Source organism: Tamandua tetradactyla, chromosome 2, assembly GCF_023851605.1.
Source record: "Tamandua tetradactyla isolate mTamTet1 chromosome 2, mTamTet1.pri, whole genome shotgun sequence".
NCBI classification, from domain to species: Eukaryota; Metazoa; Chordata; class Mammalia; order Pilosa; family Myrmecophagidae; genus Tamandua; species Tamandua tetradactyla.
In genome coordinates, this window is record NC_135328.1 from 157,352,819 (window position 1) to 157,380,391 (window position 27,573).

Consider the following 27,573-nt stretch of genomic DNA (forward strand, 5'->3'; position numbering starts at 1 on the left):
TTTCTGTTAAATGTACTTGCTATTACAAACTGGTTTATGTATCTGTTAAAAAATTTCTGCCAAATTTTAACGTTTGTTCGGAATCACTTTTTTTCTCCTTCAGTGTTTTTTTATTGAGATGTAATCATCTAAATTGTACAATCAATGGTTTGCAATATCATCATAAAAGTTTGCATTCATCATTACAATAGATATTTGAACATTATTACTCCAGAACAATAAAAATAAGAATAAAAATAAAAGTACAGAAGAGTACCCAAAACATCTCATAACCTCCATACCCCCTATTCTTTATTTATTTTTTTATTTTTTTCCTTACTCATCTGGCCATGTACCTGATGAAGGGAGTGTTAGTCACAAGATTTTCACACTCACACATTCACACCTTTAAAAGCTCTATGATTATTTAATCATCTTCAGGAATCAAGGCTATTGGATTACAGTCAAACAGTTTCAGGATTTTCCTCTAGCTACTCCAGTATACCAAAATTGAAAAGAGATATCTATATGCTGCCTAAGAATAATATCCAGAAAGACCTCTTGACTGTATTTGAAATCTCTCAGCCACTGAAACCTTATTTTGTTTCATTTCTCTTTCTCCTTTTGGTCAAGAAGCCTTTCATATTCTCACAATGCCAGGGCCAGGCTCATTCCTGGGAGTCATGTCCCATGTAGGGTGGAGGGTAGTGAGTTCACCTGTTACGTGGAGAGATAGGCCATATCTGAGGAACAAAAGAGGTTCTCTGGAGGTGACTCTTAGACGTAATCATGAGTAGGTTTAGCTTCTCCTTTGTAGGTGTAAGTTTCATAAGGGCAATCCTCAAGATCAAGGGCCTGCTGCATCAAATTGGCAGTCCCCAATGCTTGTAAGAATATTGGGTCTTCTCCAGGTGGGGAAGTTTAAAATTTCCACCTTTTTCCCAGGTCCCACAGGGGACTTTGCAAATACATTTTAATCTTCTGCCCAGATTACTCTATAATCAGCCTATACAAACCAGCAAGATCTCACTCCCTATTCATGATTCTGTGTGATTATGGTGTTCAAATAAGCTGACCATACAAGTTAAATTAGATAGTGTGCTACTGAAAATAGAAGTTTTGTTCCAAATAAACATCCCTTCTTTTTTCAATAAGAAATTGAAATTTTAAAATACAGTCAATATCATCCTTTACTCTTTTGTCTAATTTATCTTAGTCCTACCCAAATCAGCTTCATTCTTATCTTTGATTGAAATCTGATCACTTTGTCAGTGTTTTGAACAGTTACTGTATGGGGTCTTGCTAACTTTCATAGCTACAGAGTTCTAATTCTTTGTCTCGGGTGTCATGTAAATACCCAAAGTTTCAGAATCACTTTTTTTGTTAACATTTTTTATTGTAAAATATAACATATATACAAAGCAAAGAAAGAAAAAAAAAACAACTTTCAAAGCACACTTCAATAAATAGTTACAGAACAGATCTAAGAGTTTTTCATGGGCTACTATTCTACCGTCTTAGATTTTTCCTTCCAGCTGTTCCCAAACATTGGACCCTAGAAGGAATATTATAGTGAATCAGCAGTCATACTTGTCTGCCAAATTCTATTCTCTCTGTTATATCTCCTTCTTTGATCATTCTCCTGATCTATAGGGATCTTTGGGTAATGTCTGTTCTGACTTTTTCATGTTGAGAAGGGGTGTCAACACTAAAAGATAGTGGGATATAATTAATTGATAATCTTGGAGAGGTTAGTCCTGGGTTGAATGGGTCCTCTGGGCCTCAGGACCCATCTGACCCAGGAACCCTCCAGAAATTAGCAGATCCAGGAAAGTCTCCTTTGTGCATGAAACCCCTAGAGAGTCTCAGTTCAAGCCCTAGGTGTTCTCAAGAGTCAACAGGAATGATGTTGGTTGGGGTATAGCAAACCATGGCAATCAGCACTATCTAACTGAAGTTTGCATAAGAGCAGCCTCCAGAACAGCCTCGTAACTCCGTTTGATCTCTCTTGGTTACAGACACTTTACTTTATTATACCTTTCCCATTCCCTCACCCCCATCCTTGGGTCTTGTGATCACTTTTGATTCTTACTTACTAGCTTACTTTTGTCTGTTTGACACTCTCATTATGTGAAAAATGGCTAGCTGAATTTTCTGTAGAATTTAAAAGAAACTTATATGACTGCTATATAGAAGAGACATGTCATCGTTGATTTAAAATATGAGCCCCTGTTTCTCCAAAAAATACCCTACACAGTGATTAGCCTTTTTTGGCAATGGAACCACATTTCACATGGAAAATTCTATGTGAGGGTAGAAAAATTCAGTTTATTTAATGATAATAAATGATTTTCCTAAACGACAGGAGAAGCCAAGTAATATAAGAACCAGCTGTTTTATTTGAACAGTCTGTCTCTATTACCCTTTATTAGAGATTTACATATTCTTAAATATATTTATAGATAGATATATAGATTTATATTTATTATATTTTATATGGAAAGTACAAAAGTGACTCAAAGTTTACGCAAGCTGGACAAAAGCATGGTAGAATCTGAGGCCAAGAGATCTGGTCACATTTGTGTTTTGGCCAAATCATTTCAAACTCTTTTTTCTGTAATGTTTTTATTGAGATGTCTTCACACACATTCAGTCCATCCAAAGTATACATCAGTGGCTCACAGTATCATTACATAGTTGTGCATTCATCACCATGATCATTTTTAGAATATTTGCATTACTCCAGAAAAAGAAATGGAAAGAAAATCTACCCAGTTTTGTTTACCCCTTATCACCCTTTCTCCATATTATTATTATTATATATTTTTTGGTCCTTGCTATTTAACTCATCTGTTCATAAACAGGATAAAAGGATCATCAGACACAAGGTCAAACTTATTTTTCCTGTAGAAAGATTTTGTTAAAGAATTATAGCCAGTTTTTCTGGTATTTTTAGATTCTTAATTAGGACATGGGGAAGAATTAATAAATATTCCATAGTCTGTGTTTAACCGTTAGCCTGGGCTGTAATAGAATCTTTAAAGGTCTGAATTTTTGTTTATTACTTGAAGTATTTGAACATTGATGAAAAACATCAGGGCTACAAATATCTATTCATATATTTATAGAAGTTTTACATTTAGAAGCTTCTGATGAACTTTAAACCTTGCTTATTTTTTAATGACTTGTAATTTCTCACAGTTCAAAAATATATTTTCATAGTCTCTTAATTTAAATAACATATTAAATTTTTTTAAATAACTAATTAAATTTTTTCACATTTTACAAACTCCCTGAAAGTAATGTGCAGATGTCTTATACTGCAAAGTAACCTGAGTAATATGGCAATTAAAAAAGTTAAGACATTTCTTTCGCACACGTATCTCCACATGTATCAGCTGGCTAGGAGGTGTTTAGAAGTAGAACTTAGTGTTTTTTATTCTTGTTTTCATCCTTGATCCTTTCTTATTATGAAAGAGGGAGAACTTAGCATTATTTAGATACTGTAAAACATAGCTCTTCAATAGAATAAATCTGATTTGTGAGTTAAAAGGAAGTTTCCTATCAAGAGCTATAGACAGCATTTTCTTCAAGTTACTGCTTTTATAATATCTCTTAATTTCTGCAAGATTTGCATTAAGCATCATTTAGCATAATTCCAGAGTTATCCTTTATATGAAGTGTTTAATAGGTTATAATGTCAGGTTTAAGAAAAGGGTATTTACAGATAGTGGGATGATTGTTTGCCTTTTTCAAGAAGTTCCTACAAAATGGTACATTATGACTAACACACGCATATATGTATATACACACACTTGTGAGAAACTTGTCACAAGATTAGAATTGCGTTGTCTGAATCAAGTTTTATTTAAATGGTTTTTATGTTATTTTATCTTTTTTGTTACAGAACTTTAGATACCTACCTTCATTTTTGGACTATCATTTACTCATAATCCTTAATAATGATGGTGTATTAGTCAGAGTTCTCCAGGGAATCAGAACCAAGCTATGAATTCCAATAATTGTTTCATTAAATTCCCCAGGAGAAGCTGGATGTATGACGTAAGAGACAGAAATTCAGTCTGAGCATCAGTTCTCTCTTTAAGGCCTCTATCTGATTGGATGAGACCTCTCTCATTGCTGAAGGCAATTTCCCTTGTTGATTGTAGATGTAATCAGCCACAGATACAATTCACTGACGGATGATTTAAATCCATGAAATCCTCACAGGAACAATCAGACCAATGCTTGCTTGACCAAATAGACACCATAGCCTAGCCAAGTTGACAGATGTCAACAGATGGTGTATAATTTTATTTCATTACATATATGGAAAGAATCTGAAGTTTGTTTATATCTACTCTTTAGTCAGACTATATTTATTGGCCTGGTGATTCTAGGAACTCTTCCTTTCTAATGATCCTGTCTTCCATTCTGCCTGAATTCCATGACCATACACTAGATCTTGTCATTACCAATAAATTTAACCCTCATAATCTCAAATTCATGCATTTTTTTCTCTGACCACTACCTCCTATCTTTCCTTCTGATATCCCAACTCCAACAATTCCTTTCCTCCCCTACAACTTACAGTCTCTTGACTCTTTGACCTTTTTGCTCTTCCTCATCTCCTTAATATTCTCTGTTCCTCCTTACGCTTCTTAAGGAGGATCAGTCATTATAATTCCTCATTATAACCAAACCTCAATTCCTTGATCCTTCTCTCACTTTTTACGTCCTTAGCCAAACCTCAAACCATAGTTAAACTGAATTGACCATATCATGTTGGTACCTGCACAGCTGAACATGGCTTAGAAAAAAACATGAAAACTGGTGTCATTTGAAATGTAGGGCCATTAGCTTCAAGAGAGCCCTCAATGCTGTCATGGAGTGATACTATATTTCTATGTTCTGTTCAGTTTCCCACCATCCTACTTAACAGTTCCATGCCTCTGTTCTTAATTGCAAACCTCCCAACTCTTCTTTCTTTGTTATCTCCTACTTCTTTAAGAAAAATCAAAGCCATCAGAAGAAACTTTCAGACTTTTACTATGTATCTATTTACCTGCTTCCATCTATTATATACTGCTTAGTACTGTGCCTTTCTGCCTGTTGCTTTAGATAATTCATTCTTTTAATCCATTTCCTCCACCCATATACAAGCTCTCCCTCTGTCTAATGTACTTAAGATCTTTACTCTAGCAATTCTTCTGTTTATCTCCTACATCATCGGTTTCTCCCTATTTACTGGATCATTCCCATCTCCATACAGATCTGCTATTATTTCTTCCATTTTGAAAAATCCTGTTAAGTATTTCTGCTGCTAGCTTCTTCACCATTTCTCTGCTACCTTTTGTGGTAGAATTCTGTAGAAGAGGCCTCTCTACTTGATATCGCTAACTGTATAATTCCAATTCTCTTAACCCTACTTGAATCAAGTATTTCTCCCACCTTCCACTAAACTACCCTTGTTAAGCTCAACAGTTCTCTCCATGTTTCTAAATCCACTGGTTAATTCTCAGAACTCAGTTACTTTACCTAATAGCGGCTTTTGACACATTTAAATTCTTTCTCTTTGTCCTGTCCTTTTTACTTGGTTTCTGGGCCACTGCACTTCTTGCTTCTTACGTCACTGGATCTTCCTGTTCAGTCTCTTTTGTAGATACTTCTTTTCAGAAAACATCTCTTGATCTGGAAGTGCCCAGATCTTCTTTCTGTTTCTTCCCTTTACTTCTGTCTACTTTCTTTTTAACACTCACTCAGTTGGTGGTCTTTTCAAGTCCCATGGCTTTAAATACCATTATATGCTGATGATTCCCAAAATTGTATTTCCAGTGTGAATCTCTCTGTTGTAAACTCAGTTTCCTTTTCTAAGTCCTTTTGTATAGGTTTGGATATATTTTAAAGGAAGAACTTCTCCTACCACTATCTTGGTTTGAGCTACCATTTTCTCTTCTAAATGGTGATGGCCTTTCAAATGGTCTCTTTGCTTCCACCACCCCTACCCTCCTATGGTCTGTTCACAACATAGCAACCAGAATGTTGCTTTAAAAACTTAAGTCAAATTATATCATTCTTCTAAGCAAGATCCTCCTGTGACTAACTTCCTTATCTACTTTAAATCTTTACTCAGAGGGTCATTGTCCCTATGAGGTCAACTCTGAGTACCTTATTTAAATATACAACTTCCTCCTTACTCCCAGGTTTGACCCTGGGACTTCAATCCCTTTATTTTTTTTGTTTTTTTTTCTCCTAATAACACTTACTGCCTTTTAATCTAGCATATTAATTATTTATTTATTATGTTTTTTTTAAGATTTGTCTCCCTTTACCAGACTATAAACTCCATGAAGGCAAGGATTTTTGTTTATTGATGTAAACAAAGCACCTACAATAATGCCCATCATATTTAAGGTGCTCAATAAATATTTGTCCAATGAATGAATGTTAGTAAGCATTGAGTATACTTAGCAAGGATAAACTTCTTCTTTAAAAGTTGCATGCTTTTGTTTGCCTTCTTACTATCAACATATACTTTTTTTATTTGTTTAACTATAATTCCAAATTTAAAAAATTTTATTAAAGAAGTTGTGGGTTTACAGAGCAATCATACATAAAATATAAGATTCTCATATAGCACCCTATTAGTAACACCTCCATTGGTGTGGTACATTTGTTCCAACTGATGATAGCATATTTTTTATAATTGTACTATTAACTGTAGTCCATGGGTTAACTTAGGTCTCTTTGTTTGTGTTGTATAGTTTCAGTGCTATTTAAAAAAATTTTTTTCTAGTACCTTTTTTTTCTAAACTTAGATAAGTTGTGAGTTTACAAAATAATCATGCATAAAATGTAGAATTGCTATACATCACACCAACAACACCACCTTGCATTAGTGTGGAATATTTGTTACTATTGAAGATAGCACTTTTTTCTAGTTGTACTTTTTTTTTTTAACGGTAGCTATACCTTTGTTACAACTGATAAAAGATTATTAAAGTAGTTCTGTTTGTTATCCATTATTTACCTTAGGTATATTTTTCTCATATGTCACTGTATTATTACTACCTTGTATTAGTGTTATATATTTGTTCTAACTTGATGAGCTTGCTTATTATAATTAGTTTGTAACAGTGAGATAATACAATATTTGTCCTTTTCTGTTAGCTTATTTCACTCAACATAATGTCCTCAGGTTTCATCCATATTGTTGCATGCATCAGAACTTCATTCCATATTATTCCATCATATGTATATACCACATTTTGTTTATCTGTTCATCAGTTGATGAACACTTGGGTGACTTCCATTTTTTGGCAACTGTGAATAATTGCACTATGAACATGAGTGTGCAAATAATCTATATGAGTCCCTGCTTTAAATTCTTTAAAGTATATACCTAGCATTGAGATTATTGGGTCACATGATAATTCTATACTTAACTTTCTGAGGAACTGCTAGACTATCTTCCACAGTGACTGTACCATTTTACATTCCCACCAGCGATGACTGAGCATTCCTGTTTGTCCACATCCTCTCCAGCATTTGTAATTTTCTGTTTTGTTTTTTTTTAAATAGTAGCTGTTCTAGTGGGCATGAAATGTTCTGTCATAGTTTATATTTGCACTTCCTTAATAGCTAGTGATGTTGATTGTCTTTTCATGTGTTTTTTGGCCGTTTGTGTATCTTCTTTGGAGAGATATTTGTTGAAGTCTTTTGCCCATTTTTAAATTGAGTTCTTTTTCTATTAGTTTTTGAGTTGAAGGATTTTTAATATATTTTAGATATCATGCCCTTATAGGATGTGTGGTTTGCAAGTATTTACTCTCATTGCATAGATTGTCATTTTACTTTCACAGTAGAGTCCTTTTGGGCACAAACATTTTTAGTTTGTATGAGGTCCCATTTATTTGTTTTTTTCTTTTGTTATTTGTGCTTTGATTGTAAAGTCCAAGAAACCATTGTGTAATACAAGGTCTTGAAGATGCTTCCTTATGTTTTCTTCTAGGAGTTGGATAGTTCTGCCTTTTTTATTTAGGTCTTTGATCCATTTTGAATAGATTCTTTTAGAAAAGAATGGGAATGTTTTTCTTCTTCCATTTCCTCCTTTAAACCCTGGTTGGATTCAGAGAAAATTGTCTGTTACCTATCTAGTACTGCCTTTAAAGGTTGTGATATAACACTGTGGGAATTTTAGCCATTGGTACTTTATGGTGACCCCTTTATGTAATGAGAAATTACCTTTAAGTGTTATCTATCTTTGATATCTTACTGATTTTTTGAAAAATTATTTTGTATAATAAGATAATTTGAGTGAACTAATACTGTATAGGTGTCTACAGATATTGGTTGCTTTAACAGTACTAATTAAAAACATGTTTGCAATGGAAAATCTAGATTTCTTTAAAAATTAATTTATTATGGCATGCAACATGTAATATTTCTTTCCTTTCCAACTGCTTTCTATTATATGCTTAGGGTTTAGATCGCTCCAATTCCTGGGTTAACACTGGTGGTCCAAAAGCTGCCCCATGGGGATCCAACCCCAGTCCAAGTACAGAATCAACACAGGTGGTGTTTACATTAGAGGTTTCTTTATTGGCTGCTGATGTTTCCCTTTAGAACATTACTTTTTAGTATATACTATGATTTCAGTGGCTTGCTATTTTAATCATTAAAAAGTCTGTACTTTTGTTTATTTAGCACATTTTCCAACTACTATGCATGAATACCACCAGTTGTACCAGTAATGCTCTCTGCTCCTATTTCCTATCTTCTCTATCTACCTTTTTTCCTTATATACCCTGTCATTATTTAAGTGCCTGCTGCTTATTCAGTTGATGGCTTTTATAACAGTTTCTATTTTATGGGTAGCACATATTTAGTAGGAACTTTTGAATTTTTATGTGAAAAATACCCTCACAGTTTTCCATTTGTTTTTGGTTTAAAGTATAGCTATTGTATCATTTGCATTTAGCATTTACTATCATGTCATTTTTTCCCATAAACCATGGAACAGAAAGACTTATATGTAGAAATTAAATGTGGATCATATATGAAAATTAATCCCCATGCTTTAAGATTAAATGTCAGAAGCAAAAATCCATTTTAATTTGTACTCTGTTGCAAAGTATGAAATTTATTTTAACTTATTAATTAGGTTTTTCTTAGTTAGGTCTAGTTGCTTGATAGCTAATACTGCATGATGCCTCAAAATATACTTCTCATCTGTGCATTGAGTTTGAAGGAAAATTCTCTTGTTCTTGAAAAAAATGTTAACTGCATGTTTAATATTATAAGTGATTTATATTAATGGCAAACCTGAACAGTTGTTTTTGATAATAGTGAAAAATAGAAAAAAATAATTCTAAACTTTTTTATTGAATATAAAACTTTTTATTTCATCTCTGATCTGAGGCAGTTTGAGAAGTATGTTTTTACTTTTTGTATTTCCTTACTAGATAAATGCATGTTTACAGATCACACAGATAAAAGTTTCATTCTTTGCAACACTCTGAATATTATACAATCATTAAAATGCTCACCTTTTTAAAGACTAAAAAATATATAGAAGCCATTTTGATACTTCTAATACATTGTAAGTAAAGCAGCTTAAAATGGTGAAAATGAGATGAGCAATAAAATAGATAGTAGTTGAAACCACAGTAAAACTCTATTTTTAAAATTGTACATAATCCTTGAACTGCATAATCATCCACAGCAAACTTTAATGTTATCTCGCCATTCACTCATCTTCACTCCATAGGCCATGGATCGAAGTTGTAATCGTATGTCTTCGCACACAGAGACGTCAAGTTTCTTACAAACATTAACGGGACGCTTACCAACTAAAAAGGTAGATTCGTATGAAGATAGTTTATATGGGGGGAAATGATTGCAACTGTTAAATAGATGTAAGATTTCTTTGTATAAGAAATCATCTTTATAGCATGAGAAATCAATTATTGCCTTGTGTTTTAAAATATACCTGAGCAAGCAGTGCTTGCATGATGCCTTTTGGGGTATGCCTCTCTGGCATAGGTTCTTTTATATTATGATAATATTTATACCATTTGGGATTGACTATTTTCACAGTTTAATGAATTCAAATTTGATCATTAGATTTTAGCGCCAAAAATGTATCAACTCTTAATTCTGTTTCTGTAACTGCTTCTGTTTTGTTTTAAATCTCCAGGGAAAGGAAGATGAGTTAGAAAAATTATCACTCTTAGTAAGATTTGTTGATTTGCTTCCCTTATGCACAGTTTTGTTAGTCCTTTCTCATATTAATATATGCTAATTTACAAATGCTTTGTATGCAATATCCATTATAAAAGTTCTTCTTTTTTGAAAAAAGACTTTAAGAACCTGAAAACTTGAAAATTAATGACTTATATCAAAGTTAAAATTTTTAAAGTGTTTTCCTAAATTGTACAAGCAAATCTCACAAATGTGTTTGTATCTGTTAAGATATGTATTTAAGGTGCAAACAAGATTCTTTGTAACTGTGAGTTTTATGTTTATTTCTGTTTGCAAGTACAATTTAGGATGCTATTTTCCACCGTCTTTTTAAAATTATATTTTACTCCAAGATAATGAATAATTTTTTCAGCTGTTCAGCATACCTCTGTCTTATATGTATAAATAGTCGTTTCGTTAATGGATGTCTTCACTGCATCATTGAATGGTTCACATGTCTTATTTTGCTTATTCTCATTATGTCTTCATTTTTATTTTCATTATTATTTAGTTTATATTATAAGCAGATTTGACCTTAATAATGACTTTGGATTTACTTCTGAATAGCTTTTTCATGAGGAGTTGGCTTTGCAATGGGTTGTTTGCAGCGGCAGTGTTCGGGAGGCAGCCTTGCAACAAGCCTGGTTCTTTTTTGAGTTGATGGTGAGCAAACTAAACATATTCTCTAATTTTTTTTTTTCTTGAGTGAACAATTTTATGGTAGTTCATTTTTCTAATCCTAAGAATCCTTTTCTATTGCTATCTGTTGTGCCTCCAGGACAAAATTACATGAGCTGCATCTCTTAAAAGATACTTTGGACTCCCAGCACTGTTTAGATAGAATTAGTGTGAGGTTCTTTTTTTTTTTTTTTGTGAAGTTCATTTAACTCCGTGTTTTCAAAGATTGTTGTAGAAAGTAGTCATTGTTTTAAGGAAACTTGTGACACATCCTTTCCTAGTCTGAACATGCAGATGTTTAATGGCAGTACTATAGATTTTATTCCAAACCCACCAGTATTACTATGTTTAGAAAGCTTACCTCTGGGAAATGCCAGTTACTTCCCTAAAAAGAACAAAACAAAAAACGCTTTTTGTATAATTCAATAAATGGTATTAAAACTGAACGAACAGATTAATATTACTAAAAAGACATGAATAGACATATATGTATATAGAAATATGCAAGAGCACTAAACTTTTTTTAATAAGTACTCACGATATGCTAGCACTGCCCTATGGGCTAGGTAACATTGAAGCATAAAGAGGGTGAGTAATTTGTGACATAATGCAGCTTGTATTTTATAGAGCTAGGATTCAGACCTAGGCATTCTGGCTCTTTCAACCTTTCACTTAACCATAGAGTCTCTAAAAGCTAAAATAAATAGGAAACAAAGAGGAAAAAAACAACCAAAGAAAGGAAAGAAACAAAGGGAGCTCCAGATTATTTTATAGGGTTTATTCTCAGCATTGAATTTATCTGTATTGAGAGTAACAAGATATCTTTCTCTAGAGATTTACTAATCTACAGAAAAGATAAATTGGGGGCCACAGATAAGGAAGAAGCAACTCATTTCTTTCTCTAAAGCATAAACATCATGTTTTTAATAAATGTTCTTTTAATATAAGATCAAAATTGTAATTTTGGCTTATTTTTTGATAATCCTAAATGTATGTTCAGATGTCATAATTATAAAGTAGTCAAAAGACTTCAGTTTAAGACTAGATCCTGTTTTTTAATAACTGTAGGACCTTCCTTCAATTTCCCTGAATTTCAAATTCTTTATTACTGTTACCTCAGTGTTGTGATAATAATCTGTATGTAGAAGTATTTTGTAAGCTTAAATCACTCCATTAAATTTTTTTTTACATGGGCAGGCACCGGAAATCGAACCCGGGTCCTCTGGCATGGCAGGCAAGCATCCTTGCCTGCTGAGCCACCGTGGCCCGCCCCACTCCGCTAAATTTTAACAAACATTTTATTATCAATATTTATTCATCCAATATTTATTGAACTATATGCCATATTATGCTGGATGATGAACACTACAGTGAAGATAAGGTTTCTAACCTCACAGTTCTTACAGTTTGGTAGTTATGCAATGGCAAATCACTGAGTCTTGGCAAACTTCCATTAAAAAATTTTCATACACAACTTTGTTCCTATTGCTAAGATAATTTTATGAAGGTGATTCAGTGATTGAGGTATCTTGTGTTTGGTATTTCTTGGAGGCATGCAAAATATGAACTTTTTCAAAATATTAGAGGAGTTAAATGTATTTCAGTTGTCTTTAAATCACATAGTATAGGCAAAAAATAGGCCTAATGTTTAAAGTTGTTGTAACTGTTAATTAAATCCATTAATAATTCAAACTAATACTGTATATGTTTTTTTCAGGTAAAGAGCATGGTACACCATTTATATTTTAATGATAAACTTGATGGTCCAAGGAAAAATCGTTTTCCAGAACGTTTCATGGATGACATTGCAGCTCTTATAAGCACAATTGCTAGTGATATAGTTTCACGATTTCAGAAGGTAATAATAACTTATTTTTTCTCTTTCAAACTAAGATTAAACTATCATACTTTAATATTTTCCTTTTTATTCTGTTTCTGAGGACACAGAAATGGTTGAGAGACTCAACACAAGCCTTGCATTCTTTCTCAATGATCTGTTATCTGTTATGGACAGAGGATTTGTCTTTAGCCTTATAAAATCCTGCTATAAACAGGTAATACATAAATAGTAATCAAATAATTTAAACTCTGTATTCTTTCTTTCAGGGCTGTAGCTAAGTGACCTTCAAGAATATATCCATTTAGTTATGTTTAAAAATGTAGGATATTTGAATTATTAAGTCAGGAATAAATTATATTTGTTTCTTCAGCATACAAAGATATGGGAAGGTGATGCCAATATAGTTGGCTTTTCCTTGAGTTGTATTGGCTGACTGACGACCACTTTTTAATTCCCATTCTGGATAGACCATCAAGTCAACAGTCTAAATGTAAAGCAGCCCCACAATGCCATGGAAGAATAGCATTTATCCTGAATGAAAAGTTAACCAAATATTTTGCGTTTTAAGTAATTTTTAAAGCAACTGCATTTTGCCATGTATTATTCCCATTGCAACCTTGAAATTTGTAGAGTTAGGAATCATAGACAGTTATATAGACCCGAGTCCCAAATGTCACTCAGAATATGTTGGAACTTTTCCACAAAAGCTGATTTTGTTTTAAAACTTTTATTAGCTGATCAATGAAATCTGTCTTTTGGAAAACATTAATTATTGGTCCTAATGGGCCACTTGAGTAGTGAGCTGTATAATCATTGCAGAATTATTTTGGGAACTTTAAAAAAAAAAATTAAAGTGTCTCAGGTTCCATTCCGCAACTATTGAGAAGTTTGAGTCTTGGAGGAGTGAAATGTAGAACACAGTATTTGTGAAACATTTCATAGCTGGTCACAAATTGGTTTTTGGGAACAGCTGATCAAAAATGCTCTTTGGCAGTCTAATATTTAGAATTTTGAAGATCCGTTCTATAGAATGCCATTACTGTTTGTTTCTTCTTATGGTCAGAGAAGTTAAAAACTATGCTAGAGCACTGACCCACTTGCAGATATTTATAATACTAAGTATTATTTTTACTTTTCTCCCAAATTTCATGTACTATTGCTAATAAAACTTGTCTTTTCTTTATTCTTCAAATATTGAAGACTATTTGCCAAGCATTGGGCTAGACCATAGGGATACTAAAGCTTTTAAGTCAGTTTATAGTATGTCTCCTCTAATAACTTATGGTGTAGTTAAGAAAATGAACAAAGAGCAGGCAATTAAAATAACAAGTAAATACAAAGTGCTATGAAAAGAATGGTTAATTTCTTTTGAGTGATAGATATGTAGTTATTTTGTTGATGTATGCAGTTCATTATAAAGTGCATCTTTGAGAAATAGAAACATTATTGCTATCTTGGAACTATGAGAATGTGGCTTTTAGGTTAGTCAAATGTGATTTATAGCATAAAGCTTGTAGTTCTGAATTTCATATTTTAGCAACTCTAGACAAAGCTGATGCTTATTATTTAAACCCAAAACTGCCTGCTGAGTAAAAACTTACTGCTGAGTACTGTTATTTAATTCTTTATTCCTTTATTCTTTGTATTAGAGAAATCAAATATATTTTTGGTGTTCTCTTATTTATGCAATGCTTACAAGGTATCCTCAAGGCTTTATTCATTACCGAACCCAAGTGTCCTGGTGTCTTTGAGGTTGGATTTTCTGAGAATCATCTGCAGTCATGAGCACTATGTTACATTAAATTTACCCTGCAGTTTACTTACTCCACCTGCATCTCCATCACCTTCAGTTTCTTCTGCAACATCTCAGGTATGCAAAATGTATGATTATATGTGTGTGTGTGTGTGTATTAATATATATATACACACACACACTATTGTGTAGTCTATATTTGTGAAAAAAATATGAGCACTGAGAAAACATAACTAATACTCTTTGAATAGTAACTGGATGATAGGATCAGTTCTGAGTGCTTTGAAAGTATAAACCTATTTAATCATTAGAGCAACTCTATGACTTATTATTCCTCTTTTACAGATGTAAAATACAGAAAAGGTTTGTAACTTACTCAAGGTCATACAAAACAATGTGACAGAGCCAGGCTTTGAACCAAGTTACATGCTGACTCTGTTCTAGTGTCCAGGCTTTTATTCAATATGTTTTATTGTCTGTTACAGATTCATGCACATGTACTTGAATTCACCTACATAAACTCACCTATTTGTATGCCTTCATGAGTTGGGTTCTCTGGAAGGTGACATTAAGATGGAATTTGGGGTGCAAGATGTTTATCGGTGGTCAATACCTGTGAAAGAAAGGGGATAAAGCATAACTGAGCAGAGAAAGAAGTCAAACTGCAACACAGGACTGACAAAGCCCTAAACAATTCTCTTACATCCAGAAAAAATCCAAAGGAAACTAGATGAATATTTATAGGTTTTCATTGCATGGCACTTGAAATAGCTAGTATTTTCCCTAACTACTGTAACAATAGCTAAGGGCTGTTGTAACAATTCTTGGCCCTGTTGTACAAATTGAGAGTAAGGGATTTTATGGTTTACAGTGTTAAAGAAGCCTATATTTTATTCCTTCCTCGTAAAATACTCTCTCGGCTACATTATTCCTGAGGCAAAACACTTTCTTAACCTGGAGTTGTCTAAAATAAAATTGATCTTAAGCTCTTAATTTTATTTTTGAAATATTTAATTCCTGAATCAGTTAAAATATAATTTCTTAGGATAGATCTCAGCTTCATATGTTTAAAAGAAAATTTTAAACTTCAGTTAGAAAAACTAGAAAACATCAGATATCTCCCATAACTCTTCTTTTTGCCTTTATAAAAGTCTCATGAATCAGTCTATTTCCACATACTCTTCCACGTGACTAGCACACACTTCTGTCTCTAGTGGAGGAGTCTGGTCTTTGGTTTTCTTCCCCTTTCGCCTGCCAAAGTGGGGCTTTATTGTCAGAGACAAATTAATCGTAGGTTCAGTTCCTAAAACCTTTAATGAGACACATCTGTTTATATATGACTCCCTACTGATCATCACATTCAGCCAGAAACCCATAGAATTTTTTCCATTATCTTATTCCCTACATTTTTATATAACCATGTATCTTTCAGATTCTGACAGACTTCTCTCTTTTCTGCAGAGAGGAGGAAGTAGAAATTTTACATACTTGTTAGAAAGATGATTTCTCCATAGAAAAAAATTTTAAATCTATTACTTATGTTTAGGGAAACACCCAACATTTGGAGGGTCACTGAATACGGATTATAGAAAAGTGAGTTTGAGGATGCTCTTATCGTGAAGTATACCTTGTAAGATATTAATTTTGCAGTATTAAAAAACTTCTAAAACTTTTCAGTTAATGAGTGGACTGAAAAATGGTAGTAGTTTTCCAAAGATAGAATGTCCTCTGAAAAACAGTTAAGTATTTGAAATTTCTCTGGAAGCCTTGACTGTGAATATTTCTACTGCACTGTGAGATGAACACTTAAATATAAAACATTTGGATTTAAGTGAATTCTTTTTTCCTTCAGACTATCATTGAAAGTCTAACTATCATTGATTAAGTAAGAGAATAAAAGTGAAAACAATGCAAAAGGTTCATATGAGAAAAAGGAAATAAAAATAATTAGAAGTATTATTTCATCATAACTTCCTATGTTAAAAGTAACAGCAATTATTTTATGTCAATGCTAATAATAGTAATATTAAAGAAACTACCCCTAGTTTAAGTTTATCTCATTTTCAGATAATACTTACATTTCATCTGGTATAATACTGTTTGTCTGTAGGATATTTTGTTATACAGCTATTTTAATTTTTTTCTACCCCACTCCTCAACAGAGTTCTGGATTTTCTACAAATGTACAGGACCAGAAGATTGCGAATATGTTCGAGTTGTCTGTGCCTTTCCGCCAACAGCATTATTTGGCAGGGCTTGTTTTAACTGAATTGGCTATCATTTTAGACCCTGAAGCTGAAGGGTGAGTAAACCAGTTTCTTTGTTAATGATACCTTTTTAAAAAAATTATTAGAGAAGTTGTAGGTTACAAAAAAATCATGCCAAAAATTCAGAGTTCCTGTTATACACTGTACATCCTTGGATTGGTATGGATGGTATGTTTGTTGCAATTGATGAAAGAATATTTTTATAATTGTACTATTAACTGTAGTCCATAGTATACATGTTGTACAGTGATAAGGTGGTGTTTTTTTTTCAGTTTTTCTTTTAGTGACATATATACAATCTGAAATTTATCCCTTTAACCATATTCAAATAAATAATTCAGTGGTATTAATTACATTCACAATGTAGTGCTATACTGTTACCATTCCATATTACCAAAACTTTTCCATATCCCCACCAGAAATTCTGTACCAATTTTGCTTTAACTCCTCATTCCCCTACCCTCTCCCCAGCCCCTGGTAACCTGTATTCCAGTTTCTACTCTTTGAATTTGCTAATTCTAATAATGTTATATTAGTGAGATCATACAATATTTATCCTTTTGTTTCTGGCATATCACACAGAACATGATGTCTTCAGGGTTCATCCATGTTGTCTTCTGATGAAATCCTTTGATGCAGAGGTTTTCATTTTGATGAGGTCCCATTTATCTACTTTTTTTTTTTTTCTCATGCTTCTGGAGTAAGGTCTAAGAAACCATTGGTTAACACAAGGTTGTAAAGATGTTTCCCTACATTTTCTTCTAGGAGTTTTATAGCGCTCTTATATTTAGGTCTTTGATCCATTTTGAGTTAATTTTTGTTTATGATATGTGGTAGAGGTTACTCTTCATTCTTCTCCGTATGGATATCCAGTTTTCTCAGCACCATTTGTTGCAGAGACTGTTGTTTCCCAATTGAGTAGACTTGACACCCTTGTCAAAAATTAATTGGCCACTGCCAGAGACCTGGGTTCAATTCCCAGTGCCTGCCCATGCAAAAAAAAAAAATTTAATTGGCCATAGAACTTTTAGTTTGATTATATTTTTCCATATATCTGTCCTTGTGCTAATACCATGCTGTTTTGATCTCTGTAGGTTTGTAATAAGTTTTAAAATCAGGAAGTGTGAGTATTCCAACTTCATTTTTTTGAAGATGGTTTGTCCCTTGATGATTGGCTTTTCCATTTCTTCAAAAAAAAGGCTGGAATTGCATTGAATCTGCAAAGTGCTTTGGATAGAATTGATGTCTTGACAATATTTAGTCTTCTAATCCATGAGCATGGAATATCATTTCATTTATTTAGGTCCTCTTTAATTTCTTTTAGCAGTGTTTTGTATTTTTCTGGATAGGAGTCCTTTATATCCTGGATTAAATTTATTCCTTGATATTTGATTCTTTTAGTTGTTATTATAAATGGAATTTTTTCCCTAAGTTCCTCTTTGGATTGTTCATTACTGGTGAATGAAACACTACCAATTTTTGCATGTTGGTCTTCACCCTACCACACATTAGTCAGAATCAATGTCAGGTGGAATGCCATGACAGTGAATAAGGCATTATGTACGTCCACAGATGGTAGTTTTGGCAGAAGCATTGTGTATAGGGAAGGTAACCCCATATCCCGAATATGTGTCAGTTCTAGTTAGAGTGAAACACTGCCCCTTTCAGGATGAAAGCAGTCCAAACTAATCAACCTGCCATCAGTTAGCAGGCTGATCACCTTAGGGAGTAATGCCGTATTGGAAGGCTGAGTGTGGGTCTCTGCTGCTGGCAGACTGGGCACTTAGCAGTGGCTGTAGCCAGTTTGGCCTTGGTGAGTAGAAGTCCACACTGCTCAACCCATGCATAACCTCCATCCCTACCACCGTGGCCCCATGGTGTTCATGAGCCCATTGGGCGGTGACAGGAGTCACTGGAGGAAAAAGCCAACTGGTATACAAAGAATGGGTAATCTTATCCACTTGACTATTAAAATCTTCCTCTGTTGAAATCACACTCTGGTGAACATTCACATGGGACACAAATATCTTATGTTTTTTGTCCACTATGAAAGGGCTAGCCACATACCTTTTCCCTAGACCTCTTTGTCACCAGTTTTCCAATTGTGTTCCTTTCAAGTCTGGGACCATACAACCAAACTATTGGCGACAGCCCATTGATCAGTATAATGCACCTCCAATCATTTCTCCTTGAACAACCCAGTGCAGTCTTGGAGGTTCAGCCCACTGGGAGGATTTTCCCTTCACCACTGTCCTTCAGGGCTGTCCCAGAAAGGGCTGTAATGTTATACCTCTCCACTTTTGAGTGGTACCTGTATATCCTGCTGAACCATCTGTAAACCAGGCCCAAGTTTTCTCTTTCTCAATCAACATCTTATAAGGAACTTCTCATGTAACTTACTTGTCCTTTTAGGACCTGCTTGAACCCTATTTCATGTATGTCACTTTCATATTATATTAGCGTGCTGCTGTGCCTGCTCAACTAATCCTTACATTCTAGAACAGGGGAAATAGCCACAAAATAGGTATGGGCACCCACTGGACCCAATGTGAGCCAGAACTGAGCTAAAATTCCATTGATCAAAGTAGAGCAGGTTTAATCTCTTTAGGTGGAAGCTGGATGGCTGGTTCCTCGGAGCACCCTGGGGGTGGCATAGCTGATTCTTCAGAGCAGGTTTATCTGGCAAAGACTCGGCATTAACAACGCATGTGTCACCATTCCAATTTTCGGTATCCCTTTGCTTTCCAACTATTGCCCTCACTTAAACAGGAGATGCCATGCAAGTATGGGAATTTGGTTTACATTGTAATTCAGCACTCCTACAGTGAGGCTCTAGGTCTAGTTTTTATAAATCTCAAATCTGCTGCTACATGAAATAAGATTTTATTTCAGGTAACATAAGAAACTTTTATGGCCTTCATTTGGTACTAAAATTTGAAGGCTTGAGCTCATCCCTTTCTTTTATAACTTTCCAGCATGTTTTGGAACCACCAGCTAACATCATCATATCTTTTATACACACAAAACCCTGTTATGGTTTCAAAAACTCTCTCCCCCCAAGCCTTGCCTCTTATAAATATTTGAATAGCTTGATTCCAGTGGTGATATTTTGTGGATCTCTAATGCCAGCTCACGCGATGGACTATCAGTGCCATCTTGATTATCAGAAATGGAGTCGTTAGTATCTTTGAACCTACTCTGATTAGAGAACCAATTAGAAAATACCCAGAACCATTTCATGAATCCTGTCCTTGAGATTCTGTTTCTCAAGAACCACTCCCAACACTAAAGCTGTATTAGTCAAGGTTCTCTAGAAAACCAACAGGAGATAATTGTAAATATTATGGGATTTTTGTAAGAATTGCCTCACATGCCTGGGGATGGGCAAATCCACATTCTGTAGGGCAGGCGGCAAGCTGGGAATTCTATTCTGATGGTGGTTTTTGATGAATTCCCCAGGAGACGCTGACTGGCTGAAGTAGAAATAGAAATTCTCTCTTACTACTGAAATCGTCATTTTTCGGACTGTCTTCCATAGCAGTTGTACCATTAAACATTCCCACCAGCAGTGCATAAGTGTCCCAATTTCTCCTCCAACATTTGTAGTTTACTGTTTGTTTAATAACAACCATTTTTATTGTATGTATCTTATTGTAGTCTTTATCTACATTTCCATTATAGCTAATGAGAATGAACATCTCTTCATGTGCTTTTTAGCCATCTGTAATTGCTCTTCAGAAAAATGTCTGCTCATATCTTTAGCCTCTGTATGCATGATTTCTTTATGTATACAGGATATCAAACCTTTATCCGATGTGTGATTTACACATGTTTTTTCTCATTGAGTTGGGTGCCAGTTTACCTTTTTTGACAAAGTCTTTTATTGAAGCACAAAAGCATTTGATTTTGAGGAGTTCTCTCATTTATCAATTTTTTCTTTTGTTGCTTGTGCTTTGGGTATAAAGTTTAGGACGCTGTCTCCTATTACTAGGTCTTGAAACTATTTCCCTATATTTTCTTCTAGGAGTTTACATGTTTGATCCAATTTGAGTTAATTTTTTTGTAGAGTGTAAGGTAAGGGCCCTCTTTCATTCTTCTGGCTATTGATATCTCCCGTGCCCATTTATTGAAAAGACTATTTTATTCCAGTTCAGTGGATTTGGGGGCCTTGTCAAAGATCAGTTTACCAGAGATTTGGTGGTCTATTATTGTACTCTTGATTCAATTCCATTGGTCAATACTTCTGTCTTTGTGCCAGTACCATGCTGTTTTATTATAAAGCCACACTGGCTTTATAATAAGTTTTAAAATCAGGAAGTTAATCCTCCCACTTCATTCTTCTTTTTTAGGATACTTTTAGCTATTCAGGTTCTCTTTTCCTTCCAGATGAATTTGGTAACTAGCTTTTCCAAATCTTCAAAGTAGGTTGATGGAATTTGTATTGGTACTGTATTGACTCTATAGATTATAATGAGTAGAATGTTAACTACATTTAATCTTCATATCATGAGCATGGAATGTCTTTCCACCTATTTAGATCTTCTTTGATTTCTTTTAACAATTTTATGTAGTTCTCCTTTTATGAGTCCTTTACATCCCTAGATACTTGATTTTTTCAGTTGCTATTTTGAATGGAATTTTTTCCTTCACTGACTGCTCGGTTAGGTCATTGCTTGTATATAGAAACATTACTGATTTTTGCACATTAATTTTATAACCTGCCACCTTGCTGAATTTGTTTATTAGCTCAAGTACCTTTGTTGTAGATTTCTCAGATTTTCCAAGTATAGTACCATGTCATCTGCAAATAATGAAAGTTTTACTTCTTCCTTTGCAATTTGGATGGCTTTCATTTCTTTTTCCTACCAGAATGCTCTTTCTAGAACTTCTAGTACAATGTTGAATAATAGTGGTGAAAATGTTCACTAATATATGGCACTTGTGCCATGGGTTAGGGCAAGAGTGTGCACATGTGCAGGGTAGGTGTGTGGGGTGCAGAAATCAAGAGGTCTATGCATAGATACCTGGGTACCCGACAGGGAGGATGTGGCTCTATAGTTGCATGGATTTGGGGGGCAAGACCCTGGTGTGTGTGGGTCTGGGAAGCAGGGACCTGGTGTGCATGGGTTTAGAGTACTGGGCCCTGGTGTGCATGTATGCAGAGCTCAGGGGCAGCAGGGTGAGATTGTGTCTGTGTGCACTGGGGACAGGTATGGCCTGGATGCACAGGTCAGTGCTTGCCTAGAGCTGACAGGGCATGGTGTACATGGGTGGGTGTGCGTGCTCACATCTTGGGGACCGGATGCTGATGTGCACATGGGCAGAGCTCCGTGGAGGGCCGGATGGGGTTGAGTGACTGTATGAGCTGGGTACTGGTGCATCCCGGGTATGAAGGTGAACGTAGTAGCCTGGATGTGCAGGTGACTGCCTGCAGGGTGTAGGGCGGGGGAGATGGGATTGAGTGGCTAGCTGCCGTATGTAGGTCTTGGGAGGGTCGGGGCGAGACTGTGCACTTGTGTGGGAGAGGTGGGTTGGTCTGGGATGGGCTTTTGTGCATGCATATGACGGGTTTGTGGGGACGGTGATGCTTGCAGCTCAGTTGAAGTGTGGGTGACAAGATTTAGGTCCGTGGGTTGGGGGGGCATCATAGATTACAAGGTATGGCCATGCGCATGAGTGTAGCGCTTTCAAGGAACACAGCTTCGCTTACTTCCCTGTTCCTGTCTCCCTGTCCATGCACTCCTGACGGCTCCAGGTCTCTATCTGAAAATGGACAGGCTAGGCTGTTTGCACTATTCAGCCAGCCTCCGGTTCTCTCCATCTCAATTCTGCTTTTTCAACTAGGGCCTCCGGGTCACTTACACCCTGGAATCACTCTCCCAGTTTTTTTTCTGTCCCTTCTCTAGCTGTTCTTTGGAGCAGGGGTGAACTTGACCTTTCCTGTTCTACCATTTTCCTGTAAGCTTTCCTTCTTCGTGTTTTAACATAAATATTTCAGGCAATACATTTCCCTCAGAACCATGCTTTTGTTTCTTCCCGTAAGTTTTGGCATGTTGTGTTTTCACTTCTATTCATCTCAAGATATTTTCTGATTTCCCTTGTGATTTCTTTGACCCACTGATTATTTTAAAATGTGCTATTTAAAGTCCATATATTTGTAAATTTTTCAGTGTTCCATCTATTAATGATTTGTAGCTTCATTCCATTGTGGTCATAGAAGATGGTTTTTATAGTTTCACTCTTCTTAGATTGCAAGAAACAAAAAACCTCAGTTAAAGCTGTCTTCACTAATAAGAGGAAATTATCTCATGATTGGAAGAAATACAGAGTTTTTTAGCATAGTACAATCAGTAGCTTAATGATGGCTTCAAGGTTCTGGTTCTTTACTTCTCAGCTGTACTAGAAGCTTCAGCTTCATCCTAAACCTAGAGCCTCTTTTTTTTTTTAATTAATTTTTAAATTTTTTTTTAAAATACCAAAAAAACACCAAACAGATGCAAACATTCGTAACTTTTGATCATTCCGTTCTACATATATCATCAGTGATTCACAGTGTCATCACAGAGTTGCATATTCATCATCATGATCGTTTCTTGAAACATTTGCATCTATTCAGAAAAAGAAATAAAAAGAAAACAGAATCATACATACCATACCCGCCACACCTCCCCCTCACCGATCACCAGCATTTTACTCTAAATTTATTTTAATATTTTCCCCCTATTATTGATCTTTATTCCATATGTTTTACTCATCTGTTGACCAGGTAGATGAAAGGAGCATCAGACACAAGGTTTTCACAATCACACAGTCACATTGTGAAAGCTATATCATTTGTACAATAGTCTTCAGGAAACATGGCTACTGGAACACAGCTCCACGTTTTTAGGCAGTTCCCTTCAGCCTCTCCACTACATCTTGAGTAACAAGGTGGTATCTATTTAATGTGTAAGAATAGCCTCCAGGATAACCTCTCGACTCTGTTTGGAATCTCTCAGCCATTGACACTTATTTTGTCTCATTTCACTCTTTTGGTCGAGGAGGTTTTCTCAGTCCCCTGATGCTGAGTCTCAGCTGATTCTGGGGGTTTTCCCTAGAGCCTCTTTTAAGTATAAGGTATTAGTCACTGGCAATGAAGTTTAAATCCTTACTTGTTCATGTCCAGGAGGATAAAAGCCCAGTTTCCAAGCAGGCAATGTAAATCTTCCCTTTAGACTGATTTGGCACACCTGTCTAGTAATCTGTGCTTTGGTAATAAACATAGGGAGTGTGAGGAATTTGGAAAATTTTTAGAGAAATTACTGGAAAAATTGCATAGCATAGGAGTTGGCAGAGATAGCCAGAAAATGAAGTCTGAGAGATGTCTATTAGATGTAGTTCTTGACAATCTCTAAAAATATACTTTCTGAATAAAAATCTGGAAAGGAGAAGAGGGAATCTTCATCTAGATTTCTTATATAGCTTTATAAAATAGTTGAAAAGATCAAGGGCTTGGGAGTAAGATTGCTTAGTTTCAAATCCCAGACTGTAAACTACTGTTTGATCTTAAAAGATAATTTTTTTAAAAAGTAATATTTACTGTTCAACACACTATTCCTAACTTGTTTCATAGATTATGTAACTTAGTTCTCAGCCATTTTATGAGGTAAGTTTATGTTACAATCCTCAAATCGTAGGGAAATTGAGACTTAGAAAGATTAAATTCTTCTTAAAAGTCATTTAGCTATTAAATAATGAATCTACTACAGTACCATGTTGTAAGTATTCAAAACTGTTCGCTTCAAAAAAAAGAAAGTAGATTAATGAGAAAGTAAATGGCCACTTAGTATAGACTCTATACTTGGGAACTTTATTACTGAAGTAATTATAATGTAGTAGTTTATTACTGGTGATGATTTTGTATAAGCTGGAGGAAACTAGGTTCAATTGAAGATATATTTGCAAGAGAGTAAAGCCTTATTTGAAGAAAGAGGGGAAAATTTTAGCAAGAGCAGACATGGAAGTTATTAAAAAAAAAAGATAGGATTCTTGAATATGTAGAGGAATAACCTTCTGAGAGAAGGTACAACTTTTCTGATACAAAGGGAAAGATGATTTGTTAGGTATAGAAATGGAGATGTATCGAAAGATCTGGCTAGAGCAAATTCAGAATGGCCTTATTCTCTTATAGGAAATTGGAATCTTCTAATGATATTATTGGCAAGAGGCCTAAGGAGAGAGAATGGGATCTCAGATTAATACTGGGTATAGCATTAAGGGCCAATTGAAGTTTGAATGGGTGAATTTTTTATTGGAATGGCTTGCATCTAATCCATTGGAATGCCTTTAGTCTAAGAAGAGAGGCAAAAGACAATGTGAAAGTGAGACTGCCCTCATTTAGCTCATTTTTAACTTTGAGGGCATCGGAGTCCAGAAAATGAAATGTATTAGCAAGGAAGGAGTTCAGTTTAAATAGACAGCCACAGGCAACCCCAACTTGTGGATTACATAATCCATTAGGTAAAGGATTTTTTTGTTTTGTCCTTCAAATAAAGGTTAAAAAAAAATCTTTTGGTAAATGTGAAAAGATCTGATTTTATCAAATAAAATTTACAGCTGCTTAAAATTGACTTTTTGTCTTTGCTTTAATATATAACTATAGGTGGTCTTAAGTTCTTTAATATTCAAATGTAGTAATAAGTAATAAGGAGTTAATGGATTCAGATTTATGTTTTACTGAATTCATGTAGCATTTCCTTTCTCCTCAGTTCTTATTTTTTTGCAGAGACACATCCATTAACTTTAAAATAAGAAATGTTGCATAGGAATACATGAAAAGATATGATAAAGTTAAGAAGTTGAACAAAATTCATTTAGTACCATGCCATAATGTTTGCTTTAAAGATGTAAACTGATCTCGTGGCCTCACTTCTACTTCTTCTTCTTCTTCTTTTTAAATAGTCTGTTTGGATTGCATAAGAAAGTCATCAGTATGGTACACAATTTACTATCCAGTCACGACTCAGACCCACGGTTCTCTGACCCGCAGATAAAGGCCAGGGTGGCCATGTTGTATCTACCTCTGATTGGCATTATTATGGAAACTGTACCTCAGCTTTATGATTTTACAGGTATTTAGCATATTCAAGATATATTTTAATGACAAAGACCGATGTTTAAAAGTGTTAGAAAATCTCCCAAGGATAAACATCTTATTTTAGGAAAAGCAAATATAATTTAAAGTACACTGATAAAAGTGACCTGGAAATGCTAAACCACATTACTGAGAAACTTTTGACTGTGAGAGAATTCATTGCAAAATTCCTGTAAGTAGTTCTTTTAGTGGATTTTAAAATAAAATTTTTTAGTGATTCTATACCTATTTTTTTTAAGGAAATTGTGTGTGTAGTGATGTCTATCACCATCAGTCTCAGTAATATTTGGATATTTAATTGGAATTAACATTCACCTGAATATCAAGAATTGTGTTTATTGCTAACTTTGAATTAATGAATTGGAGTTTTGTTGCTTTTTTTAAACTAGAAACCACAAACTTTTATTGCTCTGACTTTGCATGTTTATAATTTATTTACATTCTTTGATTTACCACAAAGAAAGCATTGTAGGTTGCATTAAATTAACAGTTAACCGGATAAATTACTTCCAGTTCAATTAAAACAAAAACAGACATATATAGAGTACCTAGTATGTGCTAAGAGACACAGATGGCAGGTGAGACAAATATAACCAACTCCTTACTTTTAAGGTGATTTATAGTTCAGTAAGTTTCCTAAAATTTTACTCACTAAAATGGGTTTCCTTACTTGAAGAAAGAAATGTTTGTATTGTTATGTCTTATTTTACTAGCCAGTTAGAGTTCTCTACAAAATCATAAATACAACTATAGTTATGAGTAAGTGGTTAAAATATTCTTTTATTAACTTACAAAATAGAAATAAATCATGGTAAATATTACATGTTAGCAGATTTCTCTTTTAAAGAATAATGGAGAATAGGAAAGGGAATTGCATGCTCAAGAATTGTTAGTTGAGTTGACTGTAATTTTATTTAATTTTTTGAAATATTTTTCTCCAGAAAGTCACAGTCAGCGAGGAAGACCAGTTTGTGTGGCTACTGATGATTACGAAAGTGAAAGCGGAAACATGATAAGTCAGACAGTTGCCATGGCAATTGCAGGAACATCAGTTCCTCAACTGACAAGACCCGGCAGTTTCCTCCTCGCATCAACGGTAAAAACAATCGTAAAGAAATATTTTCTAGAAAGACAAATATCCACAAGGATGCATCCTTAAATACCTGAGGTTGTTATGTTAGCTGATGCGAAAGTGCTCTGAATTTCATTTATATGGAAACATCTAAGGTTCAGAGAATATTACCTATCGTATACCAAGTTATTTTAAGACCTTTAACATTTGTGGTATAAAATAATCCTTTATTCTGTCATTCAGAACTTTGAAAACTACCTTATTAAACCTCTCCCATTACTCTTTATTTTTATTAATCCATTTTGTTCTTTATCCTTAAAAGGAATATTTTCAGTTGTTTAGCAGTTGAGATTTTTTAAATTTTAAATTTAAATTTTAAAATTTAAAATTTAAATTTTAAAAATATTGATATTTACTTTCTCTCACTTTTCCTCCTTTAAAGAGGGAAGGAAGTGAGGCTGGGGAAAAGCAATATGCCAATAAGCAAGGTGACGATCTAAAGATTTTAAATGACTTTGTTTCAAAAACTGCAGTAATATTTATGGAAGCTGACCTATTTGGTAACTTTTTTAAAGAAACAACTTAACATATATTTACATAGCAGGACAT

General features: G+C 34.4%; 1 protein-coding gene across 6 annotated transcripts in view; it reads left to right on the top strand.

The window, feature by feature from the left end:
- The window catches only part of DOCK7 (dedicator of cytokinesis 7), a 444,028-nt gene that overhangs the window by 243,186 nt on the left and 173,269 nt on the right, over positions 1–27,573 (top strand). For 4 of the 6 annotated variants that reach the window (XM_077149435.1, XM_077149436.1, XM_077149440.1 and 1 more), the window contains exons 23-31: positions 8,461–8,553; positions 9,749–9,838; positions 10,789–10,884; positions 12,617–12,757; positions 12,840–12,953; positions 14,439–14,609; positions 16,655–16,794; positions 25,700–25,869; positions 26,834–26,988. In XM_077149435.1, the coding sequence (XP_077005550.1) occupies positions 8,461–8,553; positions 9,749–9,838; positions 10,789–10,884; positions 12,617–12,757; positions 12,840–12,953; positions 14,439–14,609; positions 16,655–16,794; positions 25,700–25,869; positions 26,834–26,988 (1,170 nt within the window). The remainder of the gene's footprint in view (positions 1–8,460; positions 8,554–9,748; positions 9,839–10,788; positions 10,885–12,616; positions 12,758–12,839; positions 12,954–14,438; positions 14,610–16,654; positions 16,795–25,699; positions 25,870–26,833; positions 26,989–27,573) is intronic. The other 2 variants (XM_077149437.1, XM_077149438.1) reach the window with 1 other exon arrangement.